This window comes from Vulpes lagopus, chromosome X (genome assembly GCF_018345385.1).
Source record: "Vulpes lagopus strain Blue_001 chromosome X, ASM1834538v1, whole genome shotgun sequence".
Lineage (NCBI taxonomy): Eukaryota > Metazoa > Chordata > Mammalia > Carnivora > Canidae > Vulpes > Vulpes lagopus.
Genome location: NC_054848.1, coordinates 80,352,681 through 80,370,784, shown reverse-complemented (window position 1 = coordinate 80,370,784; position 18,104 = coordinate 80,352,681). Strand labels below are relative to the sequence as shown.

Genomic DNA, 18,104 nt, shown 5'->3' with positions numbered 1-18,104 from the left:
TCTGCATAGCATTCCATTTCATGGGTACTCTGTAACTCAACCAATCTTGTATTTGGGGCATGTACGTGCATTCCAAGGTTTTCTTTTATAATCAGCCTCCCTGCGCGCTTGCAATGCTTCCCCCACGCTTGCAAAGCTTTGAAGATGAGTCGCCAGTTGCCTTCCAGAAAGTTCTGGGTGCTCCTGGAGGCACTGGAGCCAGCATAGTCAGAATGCTTTCCCATCATGCGAGCCTGCTATCTTCCCAGATAGCAAAACTGTAGTCTTTCGAACTTGTAAGACTTGTCTTATCCTGCCCGTTAGTCATGCAGCCTAACTGGGACTCCGTTCCAGAAATCCCTACAACCTCTTCCTCCTCTTGCCTCGTCTCCCCCCCCCCCCCCCCCCCCCGTCGCTTTCCCGCTCAGCGGCCTGGCCTATGGCAAACGCCAAGAATTAATTAGGGGCGGGGATCAAGGAGCGGCTGTCAGGAGGTCGCCATATTTCTGTACGGCCCTGAGGCCGCCCGGGCAGGCAGTCCGTGGGTCGGGAGAGGTGCTGACAGGGCGGGGCCGCCGCTCGGCACTGCCGGCCTCACCCCTCCCGCCCGGGACAGGTGGCTGGAGCGTGCCCCGCCCCCGCCAGCTGCGGGGGGGAGCAAGGAGGGCCAGCCAGCCCCGGACGGCCGCCGCCAGCTGCGAGGGAGAGTGAGCGAGGGCCAGTCCGGGACGGCCGGGCGAGGAGTCCGGCGGCAGCAAACGAGTATCGTGGCGGCCAAAAAAATGCTCCTGTACCGAGGGGCCCCCGCAGGCCCTGGCGCGCCGGGCAGCGGGCTGGCCCGGCCGAGCGGCGGCCCACAGGCCTTCGGGATCCGCCTGAGCACGGTAGGTCGGGGGCCCGAGGGGGCGGACGCGCGCGCGGGCCCCGGGGCTGCGGGGGGCGCGCGGGGAGGGCCCGCCGGGCCGAGGCCTCACGCGGGACGGGACCTTCTCTCGCCCCCAGATGAGCCCCCGCTACCTACAGAGCAACTCCAGCAGCCACACGCGACCCTTCAGTGCCATCGCGGAGCTGCTAGGTGAGTGGCGAGGGCGGGCTTGGCCGCGATCGCCCGAGGCAGTGGTGCCAACGTGGTGCCGCGGACGCGAGAGGAAAGCGCGGAGCGGTGCGGGGCGGAGCGGGGCGGGGCTGGGGTGGGTGGCCTTGGGACCGTCCTGGCCCCACAGGCGGAGGAGGGGGCGGCTGTCTGGCCCCGGGGGAACGAGGTCTCGCGGATAAAGCGGAGGAAACAAGGTGTGTCCGGAAAGTTAGGACGTCCGTGCGCCTTTTCTCTCTGGATCGTGATGTTCCGGGCACTTTAGGATAGCTTAGTTAATAATCAAAAGGAGATGCATAAAAATATCGGGCCCCAGGGCAGCTGGGATCCGCAGGGACTGGCGACCGACGGAGGGCGCCAAGCTAGCAGAGGGGCATTGTGGAGGAGCCGGTAGGGTCCTAGAGAAAAGTCTGGAAGACAGAGTCCTTTAACTTTTGGGACCAGAAATTCTGGGAATGATGAGACATCTTTTAAGAGATGACACGAGTGCATTTGGCTCCCTGCGACTGTGGAGGGCTGGGTCCGTGGTCCACGAGCGCCCTCACACCGCTGGAATGAACACTGAGCACTTAACCTCTCGCTCCACCAGGGTTTGCTTTTAAAGCGTTTTCAGTTGATCCCTTGAAGCCAAGTACACCAGCTTTTGCAGTAGTGTGCTAAATACTGTGTGGAAAGCAAAGAAGAAAGGCATTCCTGGACAAAATGCCTCATTTGTAAATGTTTTGGAAATGGAGGGAGGGGAGAGCCAGTATTGGGACAAGGTAGCACAGAATAAAATCTTGAAAGTGGTTTCCAGGCTCGCCAGAGGAGCCCCACCCCTACTGAAGCAATTGCTGTGGCCCCACAGGGCCGAGCTGTTTTGAGCAAGAAGTCAGCAGGCAGCAGGAGGGTTAAGAGAGCTCTTTGGAAGGGTGATTAGTTGGACCATAACAAGAATGCTTACATTATGTATGACTGTTCTTTTGAAGGTGCAAGGGGAAAAAGAAAAACACTGACATTGATGCATTTTGAATCCTAGAGAACAAGAACTGTATCTTTAAGGGTTTGCACCATGCTTGGAGGGAAATTCTGCTCTGTGGAATGAGATCTCAGTGCCTGTAGCTTATAAGAAAGGAAAAAGAGGGAAAAGTAACAATTTACTTAGGGGGGAAATGGGAGACAGAGGTGTGTTCTTCCCGGACAGCTTCACTATGTAAAACTGGGTGTACCTACCCCGAACTGTGTACTGAACTTTACAGGTGATCCAAAGAGTGTGTGTTCTGTATGCAATTTAGAATATGCTAGATTATTTTTGGCCCAAGCATTAAACGAAAAGAACCTAAGCCTGGCCTAAGATGTCTCCTCTGAGAGCATGTGTGTATTAGATACACAGACACGTGTCCCTGTGCACATGCATGTGGAAATGCAGTTTTTAACACCGAATCACAGCTATTTGTGGTAACATTAACAATCAGAGAGAAAAAGGAGAGCAAAGTGTTACTGGTAATCCAAAGCTTTCATTTTAGGTTTGTTCTCAATATTTTTCTCCTCCATTCATGCATTAATTTTCTATTGACTCCTTCATTCAGTGAATATTTATGGAGCATTCACCATGGGCAAGGCCACTATGGCAGGAAAAAAATGAATACAAGATAGTCTCACTTTTTTAGTAGGGGGAGAAGGTATATAAGGTTTATGCTTTGAGTAACAGTTAAATAGAAAGTGACATATCAGCAAAGATCTACAGTTCGAGTGCTGTGGGAATTCAGAGGAAGGAGGGATGACTTCCAGCTTACCAGGAAGAGGAGGGTTAGGAAAGGCTTTGTAGAGGAGCTGACATTTGAGCTGAGATTTGAAGGATTGGGACATGTGGATTCGGGTGTAGGGAGGGGAGGGCATTCCAGGCAAAAGAAGCAACTGCATGAACAAAGGCACAAAGAATACAGAGTCATTGAGTTTCTTTAGAGCGTGGAGTTTACAAATTGTCACAACTGTAGATCCTTAGTTTCTAAAGGGCTGTCACAAGTACATTTTTAACTGTACCCCTTGAGATATTATTATATGGCATGATTATCATTAATATTATTATTGTCATTATCATCATTATTATTCTCATCCTGCAGATCAAGATACAGAGGGTCAAAGAAGTGAACTGACTTGTCCAAAGTTGCATGTCTAGTAAGTGGCAGGACAAGAACTCAAGTGCAGGTCTTTTTACTCCAAGTACCAAGTAGGTAATGAGGTCAGAAAGGCGGCCTGGGACCAGGGTGGGACCAGGAGGCCCAGGTATTTGGCTTTTTAGCCTGAAGTTTTCTGAACAGGGGAAAGTCCTGATCAGCTGTGCTTCAGGAAAGTTAATCTTGCAGCAGTGTGTAAAAGATGGATTCGAGAAGAGAGAACCATGGCTTTGAAAGACTGATTAGGAGGTTACGGTGATAATCCAGATGAGAAGGAATAAACTGTAAACTAAGAAAGTGACAATGGGACTAGAAAAAGCTAGATGTGAGAGAGTTTAGGGATACATAGGGTAAGAGAGAGTGAGAGATAAAAAATAATTTTTGAATCAAACTTGTGGTCATTTGAATGCTGGCTCTGTGTGTCTATGTGTATGTGTATATTTGTATATGTATCTGTATATTTATATATATGGAACAGAGGATGAATAGGCTTGTGTTGGAAGAATGGTGACCTTAATTTTAAACAAGAATGCTTTTAGATACATGTAGGATGTCTGTATGGCAGCAGTTTGGCCCTGGCAGCCTTGCAGGAATCCACATAGGGCCCTCCTGGAATAGAAGAGGATGGGAGGCTTGCAAAGGGCTACCTCAGAGAGGCCATCACAGGACAGTTTCTCACTGCCTCCCAGATTCTGATGAGCTATGAGGCTTCATTCAGTTGGAATGCTTTTATTTATTTATTTATTTACCAGGAGTCGGGTGGACCAGGTTAACAGGAGAAGATAGATTTCCTAGGATCTTGTTTCTCATGTTCTTGCCTAAGGGGGGGGCAAGGGGAGGCAGAGATAGGGTCCTCCTGCTCCGGGGAGCATGGGCCAAGTTAGGAGAGAGAGGACTTCTTGGGATCCGGGAGCACATGAGGTTGTATGGGCCAGGTTAGGGGGATAAAGACATCCCAGGCTCTGGTAGTGTAGCTCTTGCCTAAGTAGGGGGCAGTGGCAGGGAGCAGGGGTTCTCTCTTGCTGTCCTGCCTGTTTATAGGCAGTGCCGGCTGGGATAGCATGTGCTACAGGTTGGTAAATTTTTGGAAGGTTCAGCAGCAAGAGATCGGATTGAAACCAGCCACCAGATTGGTGCCTTATTATTATAAGTTCATTTGTTGAGGCCAAGGGAAAGGCTACTTCAGATGGAAGATAAATGTAAAGCTGGGCTTACTGCCACCTGCTGCTATCTTGTCCTAAGCTGCTAGGGCCACCCCTGGCCGCTGCTGGGCCCCTCCACCCTGGACCCCAGCAGCCTCTAACCAAGGAAATAAAATGTCTAGCTTCCCTGGGAAGCTACGTTGTAACCCCTGAAGTGCCTGTGTTAAAATGCTCTGGTATGTTTCCATATTAAAAAAAAAAAAAAAGCATCTAATAACGTTTGGGCAGAATCTGCAGTAAACAGGAAAGGAAGAAAAGTGATTTTGTGAGAAGCACACGCAGATCCATTGAATGTGTGGTCACATAAACTTGGAATTGGAATTGATAGGTGTTACATGTTTGATTTGTGAATGTTCATGAAGTGTTAGAAAAACTTTCTCCTGTGTCCAAAGCCTTCAAAATAGAAATGATGCCCTGTTGGTTGACAAGGTAAAGGTATCAGTCTCAATGGCCCTGGCTTTCTGCCAGCGAGAGTGACTGATAAGTCCTAAAACAATTCTGGGTCTGCTTGCGAAGTGGTTTCTTGAAACAGTGTAGGTAGCTTCCCAGTGCTGGATCCTTCTGTCAATTCAAGAAAAAAACTGCTGCCTCTCACACAAAGTAAAACACTGTATTTCTTTTTTTTTTTTTTTAAAGATTTTTTTTTAAAGTTTTATTTATTTTTATTTATGATAGTCACAGAGAGAGAGAGAGAGGCAGAGACACAGGCAGAGGGAGAAGCAGGCTCCATGCACCGGGAGCCTGACGTGGGATTCGATCCCGGGTCTCCAGGATCGCGCCCTGGGCCAAAGACAGGCGCCAAACCGCTGCGCCACCCAGGGATCCCAAACACTGTATTTCTGATAAAGCCTCTATTGCATATCAAACCTACAATTCCTGATGAAAGTTGGCCCACTTGATTTACCACATGACCCAAGGCTTTGGCCCCATCTAGCCCTTAAAGATAGACTATTTTTTTTTTTTTAAAGATAGACTATTGTCAGACCTCTTACTTCCCTTCTGGGACTATTGGTGATGGTTTACTGCTGTCATGACTTTTTTGGGGTGACAGTTTGTGAGGGGTTTAGCAGTGAACACAGGCAGCATCTTTATGGCCCTTGAAATCACTCTGTGTCTTGTTTTATTTGGTGAACGTTATGCACATCTAGGTGGTGGTAACTGAATTTAATTTAATTATAAAAATTGATATTCTGAATATGAGTAATATTTCTTTTGCTTGTAAGGGATGTTCCCAGTGGAGAAATGGCACAATTTCAACAGTGGTAGTGGGACAAGTATACAGCCAGGAGCCCACCTGGCTCTCTCAGCCCAGCCATGTGGTGATGCCAGGGAAAAGGGAAGGCGGGTGGGGGAAGCCTAGGTGGCTCAGCAGTTTAGCACCTGCCTTCAGCCCAAGCGTGATCCTGGGATCCCGAGATCAAGTCCCACGTCCGGCTCCCTGCGTGGAGCCTGCTTCTCCCTCTGCCTGTGTCTCTGCCTCACTCTGTGTGTCTCTCATGAATGAATAAATAAAATCTTTTTTTTAAAAAAAGGGAAACGGGGTGGAAGGGAAGGTCTCAGTCTTGGTGAAAGAGCTAGTAGGGACAGGAGTGCTTGGGGAACCCATTTGATAGATGGTACAAACTGCCCTCCCACTCAGGCCAGTGAGTCTTTTTTTAAAATTGTATTTATTTATTTGAGATAGAGTGAGAGCAAGAGAGCAGGAGCAGGGGAGCAGAGGGAGAGGGAGAAGCAGCGGCCCCACTGAGCAGGGAGCCCTATGCGGGGCTCAAACCCAGAACCCTGGGATCATGACCTGAGCCAAAGGCAGATGCTTAACCCACTGAGCCACTCAGGTGCCTCTGGGCCAGCGAGTCCTAATGAAACTTTTACAGTCCATGTGTCAATGAGTGACAGTTGAACTGGCATAAAAGATGTGGCTACTAGACATTGGCACCCCTTAGAGTTGTAGACTTTGCACATATGTTAGAATGTGGTTATATTGGTGCCTTTGGAATCTTAAATGATGAGCCCATTTTGAAGACCTTACTCAGGAGGAATCCTGAAGCTTGACCTACAATTTTTTTTTCTGCTTTAATTCTGTGTTCTCTATTTGATGAGAGTGGGACAGCTTCACCTTTAATACTTTTACAAAGTACTGAAGCAGAATCCCTCCCTTCTCTCTAAGCATTCTTGTTAGCATTCACTGGAATCTGGGCGGGCATTAAATGTTCCATTTGAACTTCTACCTCTTTCAGGGCCTCTTAGGCCATAAACAGGGACAGTGATAATATCTGTGTTCTTTAACAGAGGAGGTGATGTAAAAAAGTAGAAAACAAAATGTTCACAGATGCACTGTAACATGTATAGTATGCATCAATTTGTACTGAAATTGCAAATTCAGCTGTTCCCCATAGCCACCCTTTAACTGTATGTGCTCCTGAGCAGTGAAGCAGCTGAAAGGTAAGAAAGAGGAGTAAGATAAAAATGGAGCAAAATGCTTTGTGTACAGGAGTTATTTTTCCTACAGATCCCGAAATGTGAAGGGAGAAAGGCACATTGCAGTTCAGTCATTATATGAAATCTAGAAAGCAGCTTCACAATCCCACCTGTCATCATATCTATTGTTCCCGTAACCTAGTAAGTGCACACCCTGCCCACCTTTGGGGACATCCACCTAGGGGGAATAAAGGCGAGTTTCTTTGTCTTGGGGCACTGAACTAGAGATTTTACTGAAATACTAGAAAAAGGGATCTAATATTACAGATTTCTACCTTTTGCAGATAATGCTGTAGATCCAGATGTATCCGCCAGGACAGTCTTTATAGATGTTGAAGAGGTCAAGAATAAATCTTGTTTGACCTTTACTGATGATGGATGTGGGATGACACCTCATAAACTACACCGAATGCTCAGGTAAAAATGCCTTCATTCTTTCTTGTTTCGAGTTCATGAACTCTATTTAAGGCTTCATAATTTTCTTTAATATTTCACCTTCCCTTTATTCACTCAGCAAATATTTATTGAGCATGTATTATGTGCCAGGGCACTGGTTATGAAGTAGACACTATTCTTGCCCTCATAGAACTTACAGTTTAGCTGGCAATTCAGACAATGAGGCAGTAATCATAATTTAAAAATGACAAGTATGCTAGAAAAGGATAGGATGCAATGGGGTAGGCCAGGAGGAGAACCATATCTGATCCAGGAAGTCAACAGAGCCTCTTGGATGAAGTGATATTTAAACTGAGATCTGGGGGCACCTGGCTCAGTGGTTGAGCATCTGCTTTTAGCTTTCATGATCCTGGGGTTCTGGGATTGAGTCCTACATCAGGCTCCCCACAGGAAGCCTGCTTCTCCCTCTGCCTGTGTCTTTGCCTCTCTCTCTGTATGTGTCTCTTATAAATAAATAAGTAAAATCTTTATAAATAAATAAAGGAATCTGAGAGTGAGTAGTAGAATTTAACAGGGTAAAGGAGCAGGGGGCAAAGAATAAGAGTTCAGGCAGAGAATAGCAAGCTTAAGGACCTGAAGGCCTTGGCTGGTCTAAGACCTCCTCCAAATGATATTAGCCTTAACTCATTCTTAGATTAGAAGTATTGCAGTTGGGATGATCTTTGGGTTAAATGCATGAATGTGCTTGGGTATAACCAAGCCCCAGGAAAGATGAATAGAAGACATTCATACACATCATCTTGGAAGGTGTTGCAGTAGAATTGCAAAATTAGGGCGTTCTCTCTTCTACCTGCTGAAGCTGGTGGCTGAGATTTCTGTCACCACTCTCAGTTCATTTAATCACTTTAAAATGTTTGTAGTTGAGAATATAAGTTTCTACTTGATTATCTTCGTGTATTACTCAGTAAAAGACAAGTGTTTCCTCAACTCCTTCCTTCTATCCTCCCTTTTTAAGCATGGGTCATAGTTCTCTTGGAAGGCATTCTAATTCTGTAACCCTGTTTATAGGGAAATCCCTTTGATCCAGCAAAGCAAAGAAATGAAATTTGGGCATTAACCAAGTAAAATGTCAGGTTTTACCACTCAGCAGCCTGTGTACCTGGTGTCTCGGACCCCCATAATCAGTAGAATATTCGAGGAACGCTTCTAGAAGTAAGATAAAGATGTGGCCAGTATGTTGGTTAATTTATAGCATTACATTTAGCTCCTCAAGCTAATATTAAAAAAATACAATTTTATATGGGATGGAACCAAAGCATTGATACCTCTAATTACATATGTATTCATTTTTCCCTATTTTTTAATAGTTCCTTTCCACCACACTTTATCCCAGCAACATGGGTGCCAGATAGTGGGCCCAGTAAATCTGAGTGCCTTCCGTTTTATGGGCGGAACTACCTCTATGAAAGCTGGAGCTTATAGTTATAAGGCAAGAGAAAAGAGGAGGGTGGTTTCAAAGTAATCACAATTTTTGTTCCAGATTCATTCAACAAATTTTTACTGAACCCCTATGTGAAAGTCACTGGAGATAAAGTGGTGAACCAGATAGACAGGATCCTCGCCCTCAAGGGGCTGATGGTTTAGTGAGAAGTATAGCAAAGAATTGACCAGTAATACAACTAAATAGGTTATCTCACCTAGTGGTAAGTGCTATGAAGGAAGACTACAGTTTCAACGAGAATATATAATGGAAGGCTCTAACCTAACCTAGTCTAGAGAATCAAAACAGGCTACCCTGAAGATGTGGCATTTGAGCTGAAGGATAAAGGGGTAAGTATCATGCATTCATAATTTTGTTCCCTCCCCAAAGAACAAAATAGCAAAACAGGCAGAAACATACTTGTCATACCATTTTTTGGCGTTACCATACCAAGTATGTTTCCCACTAATTTGAGCTGGGCCATTGTTCTTCATACTGAAAAATTAATTTTAGACCTTTTTTACTGAGTCCTGGATTAATGTATATGTACCAGATATTATTTGTGATCATATCTTAAAACTAACTTTAATGAGCTAGGAGGTCCCATTTATTTAAAAGTTCATTTAATCCAATCCTAACTCCTAGCCATGGATTCCACTTACCACAATTTCGTTATAAATAATTGGACTTTAGAGGTAGCTTTGAAAATTAAGTATGTTCATTTGGTTTTGGTTAGGGACATATTACTTTTACATAATAGTAGAAGTAATTACCTCTAATGGTGCAGAATGATTAAGCCCACTGATACTCTTATTTCACGATAACATTTGTAATAATCCTACCCATAGTTTCCAACTCTTCATGGTACTCTTCCTTTTTCTGAGCTAATAAAAATAGTTCTATAGCTGCAGCAAGTTTCTCCCATAAATACAGAATCCCAATGAAAATAAAATTAAGAAGGAAAAGCCTATCATTAAATTCCTTTCAAGTCCACAGTGAATTCTCTTTAGCTTCTGGGGATAGTGGTGAACCAGCTAGTCTATATGTTCAGTTACCTTTCTCCACAAGGTAGGAAAGCTCTTTCAAAGGTAAGGGATTAAAAAGAGACACAGATCTGTGGATTAAAATATTTGCCACCTCTGCTCAGAAGTGCATTTCCTAGTAGGTCTGTTCTTCTAAATCAACAGCCAGAGAACAACTGTGTTTAGCAGTGTTCCATTGCTTTATATTCTGTATCATTTACCTAGGAAACAGCACTGCCTGCCCTCATATGGCCACAGATTTGCTGAGGTTTGTTTCATTGGTCAGAGTCCCAATTTAAGCTGATCTCTTTAGATTCTAGAATCTTGACATTCTAAGGAACTCGGGAGCAAGCTGCTGTCTCCCTGGATTCCACTCAAAAAGCTGACATCCAAGCCCTTCCCCCCTGCCGGTATGTAAACACTGCCATTGGTGTCTCTTACACGAAAGGATAGAACAGGACTTACTTAGGGAAGCCACCGTCTAAGCCAAGAGATACTCGGAAAATTAGGGAGCTATACCAACTACATAAACACATAAACTACATAAAATGCATCACCACAATTCTCTCCTTGGTTGTGAGGGCTTCTACACTCGGTAGTTATTTGATCAGTATGTGGCATCCATTCCACAATTTTCAGTTAAGCAGAATACCTAACATGGGAACATAAATGGCATAAAAGAAACATAAATGGGTTAAGTGGAACATAACAACAACAACAACAAAATCCAGAGCTTCCGGCTCCTCTCTTCTAACTTCTCTTATCCTTTTCACTTCTGATTTCTGGCCCCGTGCTATTACTTAATCTCCTCAAGCTCATATAGTCATTTGGTCTCTTCCAAACTAAGTAACACAATGAGGGTTTATACTTACAAAGGAAAAAAGGAATGTTAAGTGGCAGAAGAGGCAGGAAAAGCTGGGAAATTGAGGGGATTTAATATATTCTCCCTGTTTTCACCACTTTCCCTTAAACTACCTCAGTGAAGCTTTCATGGCACTAGAGATAATTTAAGTCGAAATAAGCACATAAATCTATTCCATGTGACAGGTAAGATGACTATCTCTGAAGAGCCCTGAGTTTTAGGTAACAACATTCAATCTGAAGTAGAGGTACAGGATAGTGCAGGACAGTTCTCAGAATGACTTCTAGAGTTAGTTCAAAATTAAGCTCTGAATACTACTTTATAGTTTAAAAGAGTATTGTACAGACAGTATATAATTTTAAAAAATATTTTATTTATTTATTCATGAGAGACAGAGAAGCAGAGACATAGGCAGAGGGAGAAGCAGACTCCCTGCAGGGAGCCCGATGTGGGGCTCGGTCTCAGGACCCCGGGATCATGACTTGAGCCAAAGGCAGAAGCTCAACCACTGAGCCACCCAGGTGCCCCTAGACAGTATATAATGTAATCCTCCTAACAACTCCCATCTTTTCTAGGCACTTGTTACACAAGAGGATTAGGAATGCCTGGATTTTACCAGCTTCTAGAAGTTCATTTCCTGGATTACTGAGGCCCATAGACGGCAGAAACTCAGTGATCTTTTGGTATTTTCAAAGGAACTTCTGCCCTAGAAACTACCTTTTACTGTGAGTAGAATTATCCATAGGATAATCAAAGCTCCTAGGAAGGATCTAGAAGGACACGATGGCATTATTGTGTAACATGTTTTGAAATAGAAAAGTAAAAGGTGGTCCCTCTTTCATAGGGCGTAAGCACAAGCCACAGCCTTCAGGAAGTAGAAACTAGGCACCTCAACCCTGCTCAGAAGAGTAAGAACCAAGGCCAAGCCACTCAGCCATGGCAGATAGAGTGTCTACTTAATTGGTATTGGAGAAGCATCTAATCTGTAATAGATGAAATCCCTCCTTAGACTGTAAACCATGAAAGAAAGAATCAAGTCTTCTTTTTTTTTTCTTACTAACCATCATGTCTCCAGTGCTTTAGCACAATGCATAGTACATAATAGGGACTCAGCCAATATTTATTGAATGAATGTTACCGTACAACATTATGCACTTTGTCTGGAGAGAAGCAGTCCTTAAAATTTTATTTGTGGCAAGAGAAGACCTATGAAGGAGCCAATCATCATTCTGGATTTTGTATCTTCCACTTTTCTGCTTCTGTTATTCTGTTGTGTGTTGGAATGGGGAGCCTAGGAAAAGGGAAAGTATCTGGCTGCAGAGATTGTCGAGGTGACCCAATGAAAGCCCCCTGATCAAACAAGAGAGACCTCAGACCGCAGCTGCTTGCTGATATTCAGTGGCAGAATTACCTATTTTTATTCCCTGGCCACATTCCAACAAACTGTCTCAGCAGATGGAGCAGAGGTTAAGAATTGAAAGAGTTATCCTTTGGGTGGAGAATTGAAATTGTTAAGATACGCAACCTCTGACTTCTCAGATTTCGAGAAGGTGATATAGGGGGGATGCCTCGTCTGGTACTTCTGACCAGCACTGCTGTGGGTTCATTTTGTGACCCACACCCATGTGCTCGGTGAGATAACCACCCTTTTCACCCTACCCTTACTTTACTATTAGTAATCAGAGCCATTCTATCCAGACAAGAAAGGCAGCTGCTCGTGGCCTCCTCCAGTTCTCCTTGTTAGGCAGCAAGAAGAGGCCATCTTCACGTTCGTCAAGTCTGACTACTGTGATGGAGGCATCTGTACACACACCATCCACACGGGAGAACCAGGGCTGCTACCTCATAGTAATGTCGTATGGCTTTCACTTGATAATTTTGCCCAGAGGTACCAAAAGGAAGAAAGAAGGAGTGACTTTTTATAAGTGTTTTTCATCTGAAAGCCATTCTGCCTGTCAACCTGTCTTAGGATGCTTTTTACCTTTCTGATTTTTTTTCTGATTTATTTTTTCTTGTGTAATTACAGCTTTGGCTTTACAGATAAAGTAATAAAGAAGAGCCAGTGTCCCATCGGCATCTTTGGTAATGGTTTCAAGTCAGGTTCCATGCGGCTAGGAAAGGACGCTCTTGTCTTCACCAAGAATGGGGGTACGCTCACTGTTGGACTCCTATCACAGACCTATCTGGAATGTGTCCAGGCCCAGGCAGTTATTGTACCAATTGTTCCATTCAACCAGCAAAACAATATCCTTTCTGAAAATGGAGAATGTCCATTCAGAATGAGTCTGATCTGCCTATTACAATAGAAATCTCTTGTCTTCAGCTCAAATCCAGCTATCAAAAGTTTTCATATTTAAAGAGATATTCAAGTGTCCTAAATTTAACTGGAATTTCACCCTATGAAATACTTTTGGAAGTAAAGGTACTGTTGATAGAAGCTTAGAAATGTTTTTTATTGTATTGAAACTTCCATTGTTTTTGAGATACATAGTATTTGTCAGCTTATCTGAGAGCAGAATGGCTCATTTCCCTATATACCTAAGACAAGCTGTTATTTCTATTAGAATGACAGGTTGTCTTGACCCAAGCAACACCGCGGTAAAGTTTGAACTCATTGCTTCCTGAGTCTAAAGATTCAGCCTTTGATCTGTTTCTTAAACAGCTTTGGTTCACAGTATATTTTCAAAGCGGTAGTCTGCAAGGGTGACTAATTTGAGTGTCTCTGTGACCTTTCTCCATTTTCCCCCTTCCCTTTTTTCTGTAGCAATAATGCTCATGCTTCCAACTGTATGTTTATATTTTGTCCCAACATGCAACCCAGATGTCCCAAATTGATCGTATCCTTTTAAGATACTCATTTTTCTTTGACTGTATTTGGTCTTACAAAAAATGATCATCACTGAGGACTCCTTGCCCAGCCTAGAAGCCATCTTGAACTATTCCATTTTCAACAGTGAAAATGACTTGCTGTCCCAGTTTGACGCCATCCCAGGCAAAAAAGGCACTCGGGTTCTCATCTGGAACATCCGCAGGTATTGTATCTTAGAGGTGATAGACTCAAGTAAGCAAAGGTAGTAGGATGAAGGACACTTGACAAACCCCTCTCTAGAGAAGCAGAGTAGATAAATTTGGATGCATATTTGGATCTCATTGCACATCTTTCCTCCACTTTCATGGAACCACAGTTCCTGTTTGAGAAAGTGGTTCTTAACTGGTGAGATGTGAAGCTTGATGAAGTGGAGATCCATATATTCTGAGGCTATTGCCAGAAATAACCAAGACAGTTCAACATTATTATAAGATCTTCAGAATACATTATGAATTTCTTAGATTCATGGACATTGTTTTGAGATAGAATAATGATAGTTATTTTATGCATTTGACAATGAAAATGAAGTATGAGAAAGAGAAATAACAAAGCACAACATGATCTTTGAAAATAAGGACCTCTTATTTCTGCCTTCAGAGCAGCTGGATTAGAAGTATGAAAATCTTTGAAGCAGATAAATTTGAACTATAATAATGATACTGGCTTCACATCGTATGTTTAGAGCTAATAAAACCATCTGGAAATACTTTAGGATATGTCATCATTTGTTTAATTTGTCATGTCTGGTAGAATACATTTAACAGTGTCCACGAAAGTCTACAAACCTTATATATAAGATAGAAGGGATACTGGTATCTTTAACAGAACAGGGTATCAGATGTATTCATTCTTTTTCTCCTTAGGTCAAGTATTTTGCCTCATTTCTTAGCTGGTAAAACTGTATAAAGTATGCTGGTATTTTATAAAGAGTACTTTCAGTTAAAAAGAAAATAATGAGGTTTTTTAAAAAATATATATACATTGGTAATTTAGATCTTCCTGTGTCCTACTGGGATAAATCTCAAGTAAATTTAATTTATATTATAAAGGATCATTTTCCTGAGGTGTTTCCAGTGATTTAAACACATTAAGAAGACTTTTTTCTTTGTACATTGTTTTTCAGTTATATGGTATTAGGTGTTATGTGAATAAAAGATTCCATGGTCAATAACTGGGGGGGAAAGCTGGCTGAAACAAAGTTTACCATGTTGCTTTTTTGCAGGACTTCTCAGAGGCTTTCTTATGCTAATGTTATTTCAGTTGGCCTTGAAAATGTGTAAGAGAGCTATATAATATGTGGTTTTCCCAATTAAAAAAGAAAAAAACAGTTTCTCCAGACCTGTTTTCCTTGAATGGTGAATGGTCGGGTGCAAGGAGAGCAGGGAACCTCCTTAGAGAATGTGTGCAAGTGGAGTGAGGTAGCAAGAATCAGGAACATCCTGGAAAATTCAGAATGTACTATTATAGTGAGGTGGGCTTTTTTTTTTTTTACATTTTCAACACAGCACCTCTGAGCTAATAGAGGCTGAAGTATGAGAGGAGGTATCACTAGAGCTTGAGGTGGCCCTGAGGGCCAAGAATTGTTTCTCAATTTTATTCAGTCATACAACCCTTATTACTTACTTCTCTTTTTAAAAAAGATTTTATTTATTTATTCATGAGAGACACTGAGAGAGGCAAAGATACAGGCAGAAGAAGAAGCATGCTCTCTGTGGGGAGCCCAATGCAGGAATCGATCCCAGGACCCCAGTATCAGGCCCTGAGCCGAAGGCAGATGCTCAACCACTGAGCCACCCAGGTGTCCCTACTTATTTCTTATTTAGGGGAACTACTGTTCCACAGAACAAACTTTGGGAACGGCTGTTCTGATATATATGTTTTCTCTGTAGCTCATCTCTTGTTTTGGGTTTTTTTCCAGGAACAAAGATGGGTCTTGCCTTTTCACCCTGGCAGTTGTTAGTGATATAGTCCAGGGTCTCAGAATGGATCAAAGCTAAGTAGCCCAAAAGGATTATGAGAAGAAGAAAGATCCTTGTGAAAGGAATATGAGCACTATTATATTTAGATGATAATTCCATAAATGATATTTCAGAGGACTAGCAGATACATGCTGTTTCTATGGCAACCCTTTTTTCCTTCCTCAAAGAAATAGGATTAGATCTAGGGAATCTTGGTATTTCATTAGTCCTTATACTATTGCTGAAATCAGAAGTAGGTTTTGATTCATTCTTCTATTTATTCAGTTGGAGTGGATGATGTTGAATGACCTACCCAGCAGTTCCCAGAAAGTTTGGATCTATTTTAAGATCCCACTCTGAGAGTAGCTGACATCCATTTGATTTATCAAATCAGACATTTCCACTTTCCCTTTTTTTGTCTTTTGTACTTGGCTCACCACTTCTATGAAACAGTCGATTTGTTTAGACTAGGAATACCTCTAAGTATTGTGTGATCTTCAAACCAAGTAATTTATAGCTCCTTTGTACTGATAGGGAAAGAAATATGTGTCTGAGTTTTGGCTTATATTGTTTCTTCTCTCTTGGGTTCCTGATGCATTTTTGTCCTTTGGAATCAGTATTTGTTAGATTGGTACTTGTCTCTTTTACCCAGAAATAAAGATGGAAAATCTGAGTTGGACTTTGATACAGATCAATATGACATCCTGGTATCAGACTTTGGCACAGAAGAAAAAGAGACTGGTAATGTTACCTGTGAGCTGCCAGAAACAGAGTATTCTTTACGGGTGAGTAAGAGTGGTTTTTCTTCAACAATGAGAGGTAAGATCTCTTGTAACATGAAAATATTGCAGAACAAGATCTCAGTTATATAAAGATGACAAACTTTTAGCCCTGTGCTAGGATTCCTTTTCACTGTCTCCTCTATAGCTAATACTGTCAGTAGCACTTTTGTGCAGTAGTTGAGATAACAAGGTAGAGAAACTAAGCTACATCTTTACCCAGAATAGATCTCAGTCACTAGCAGTGTTTATGAGGATGTTAGTAGAATTGGCGATGTCATATAATAATTTTCCCTTTGCTGTTCCATAGGCATTTTGTGGTATTCTGTATATGAAGCCACGAATGAAAATTTTTCTGCGTCAAAAGAAGGTGACTACTCAGATGATTGCCAAGAGCCTGGCTAATGTAGGATATGATTTATATAAACCTACTTTTACTGTATCCTTACAACTACATGAAATTGGACCTCTTCATTTCAGGATTAGAGTTCCACGTTGAAATAAAAAAACAAAAATGATTTTTTTCCCAATTGAAAAATGTGTGTTGTAATACAAATCTTATTACAGTATATTCTTTTTTTTTTTTAGAGAGAGAGAGCGAGAACAGGGAGGAGGGGCAGAGGGAGAGGGAGAGAGAGAATCTCAAGCAGGCTCCATGTGGAGCCCAATGCGGGGCTCAATCTTACATCCCCAAGATCATAACCTGAGCTGAAATCAAGAGTCGGATGCTTAACTAACTGAGCCACCCAGGTACCCGTACAGTATATTCTTTAAGAAGGTGTTTCTTTTTTTTTTTTTTTTGAAGGAATTTCTTAAATGCCAATAGATATGTCAGTTTTATCAGATACCATCTGGAAATTATTAAAATCATACAGCATCCTGAGATTTTGGAGATTCTGGGTCAGAAGATTCTGAAATCTCTTTTTCTAATAGGAATAATTTATTTTTAAATCTTCAGCTAATTCTACTGAGTAGCCAGGTGTGAGACTCTCTGCAATAAGGAATGATCCATGCTGTATGGTTTGCACTGGAATTTTGTTATATGTTACATTGAAATAATCAAATATTAACTAGAACATGTTAATCTTTTGGGCATAGTATGGTCTTTGTTGTTACAAGTCCAGACTTATATTGATGGAAGTTAGGAGAGTGAAAATTAAAGGTTGATTTCCTAGGGTGAGGTAAATCCTCAACAGGTTTGACATGGATTTCCTGATACTTGTCATAATGGGAGCCGCTCAAAGAAGTAATACTGATTTTCACTTCTACCCCCTATTACACTGGGAATGGATTTCAGATGCTTGAGAAAAATCTTAAGATGAACTATGGAAATTAGGTCCAACTCTGTTGATGGCTTTTGGGGCAAAAATAAAGTCTTTGGAAGGGGAGAACTCCTAAGCAGTCATGAAGAATTGCTTTCATAATTTATTTTCTAGTAACTAAGCACAGCTCTTGGCCCAAGAAACATGTTCCCACCCGATTTGCTTTATCAAAGGCTTTACCTAGTTTGCTTTGTCTTTCTTATGTGACCAAAAATTAGAAATTGTTGTTCCCTTTTTTAAAAGCTGTGTAAGTCCTTACTCATAAGTCAAGTGATTTTCTCCTTTTTTGGGGATCACATACCCTCTCTACTACAAAAGCTTTTGAAAAAGAAAAAAGCCCTGAACAAGGCCATCTTAGCAAACCCAGAACTAGTGTTGTTATATTTTGTAGGTACATTAGCTGTAATTCACTGTATGTAGGCTAGGATCTTAATGTCCTAGGTTTAACAGAGCCAGTTTTAAAGAAGTACTTTCCAACCACTATTTCAGGGGATGCCACATTTCTGTC

At 42.4% G+C, this 18,104-nt stretch overlaps 1 protein-coding gene across 3 annotated transcripts in view; it reads left to right on the top strand.

Moving 5' to 3' along the window:
* The first annotated feature begins 471 nt into the window (after positions 1-471).
* The window catches only part of MORC4 (MORC family CW-type zinc finger 4), a 54,097-nt gene continuing 36,464 nt past the window's right edge, over positions 472-18,104 (top strand). For 2 of the 3 annotated variants that reach the window (XM_041741537.1, XM_041741536.1), the window contains exons 1-7: positions 472-863; positions 982-1,054; positions 7,193-7,325; positions 12,695-12,912; positions 13,553-13,700; positions 16,148-16,280; positions 16,585-16,713. In XM_041741537.1, the coding sequence (XP_041597471.1) occupies positions 762-863; positions 982-1,054; positions 7,193-7,325; positions 12,695-12,912; positions 13,553-13,700; positions 16,148-16,280; positions 16,585-16,713 (936 nt within the window). In that variant the 5' untranslated portion in view covers positions 472-761. Of the gene's footprint in view, positions 864-981; positions 1,055-7,192; positions 7,326-12,694; positions 12,914-13,552; positions 13,701-16,147; positions 16,281-16,584; positions 16,714-18,104 lie in introns of those variants that run through there. The other variant, XM_041741538.1, reaches the window with a different exon arrangement.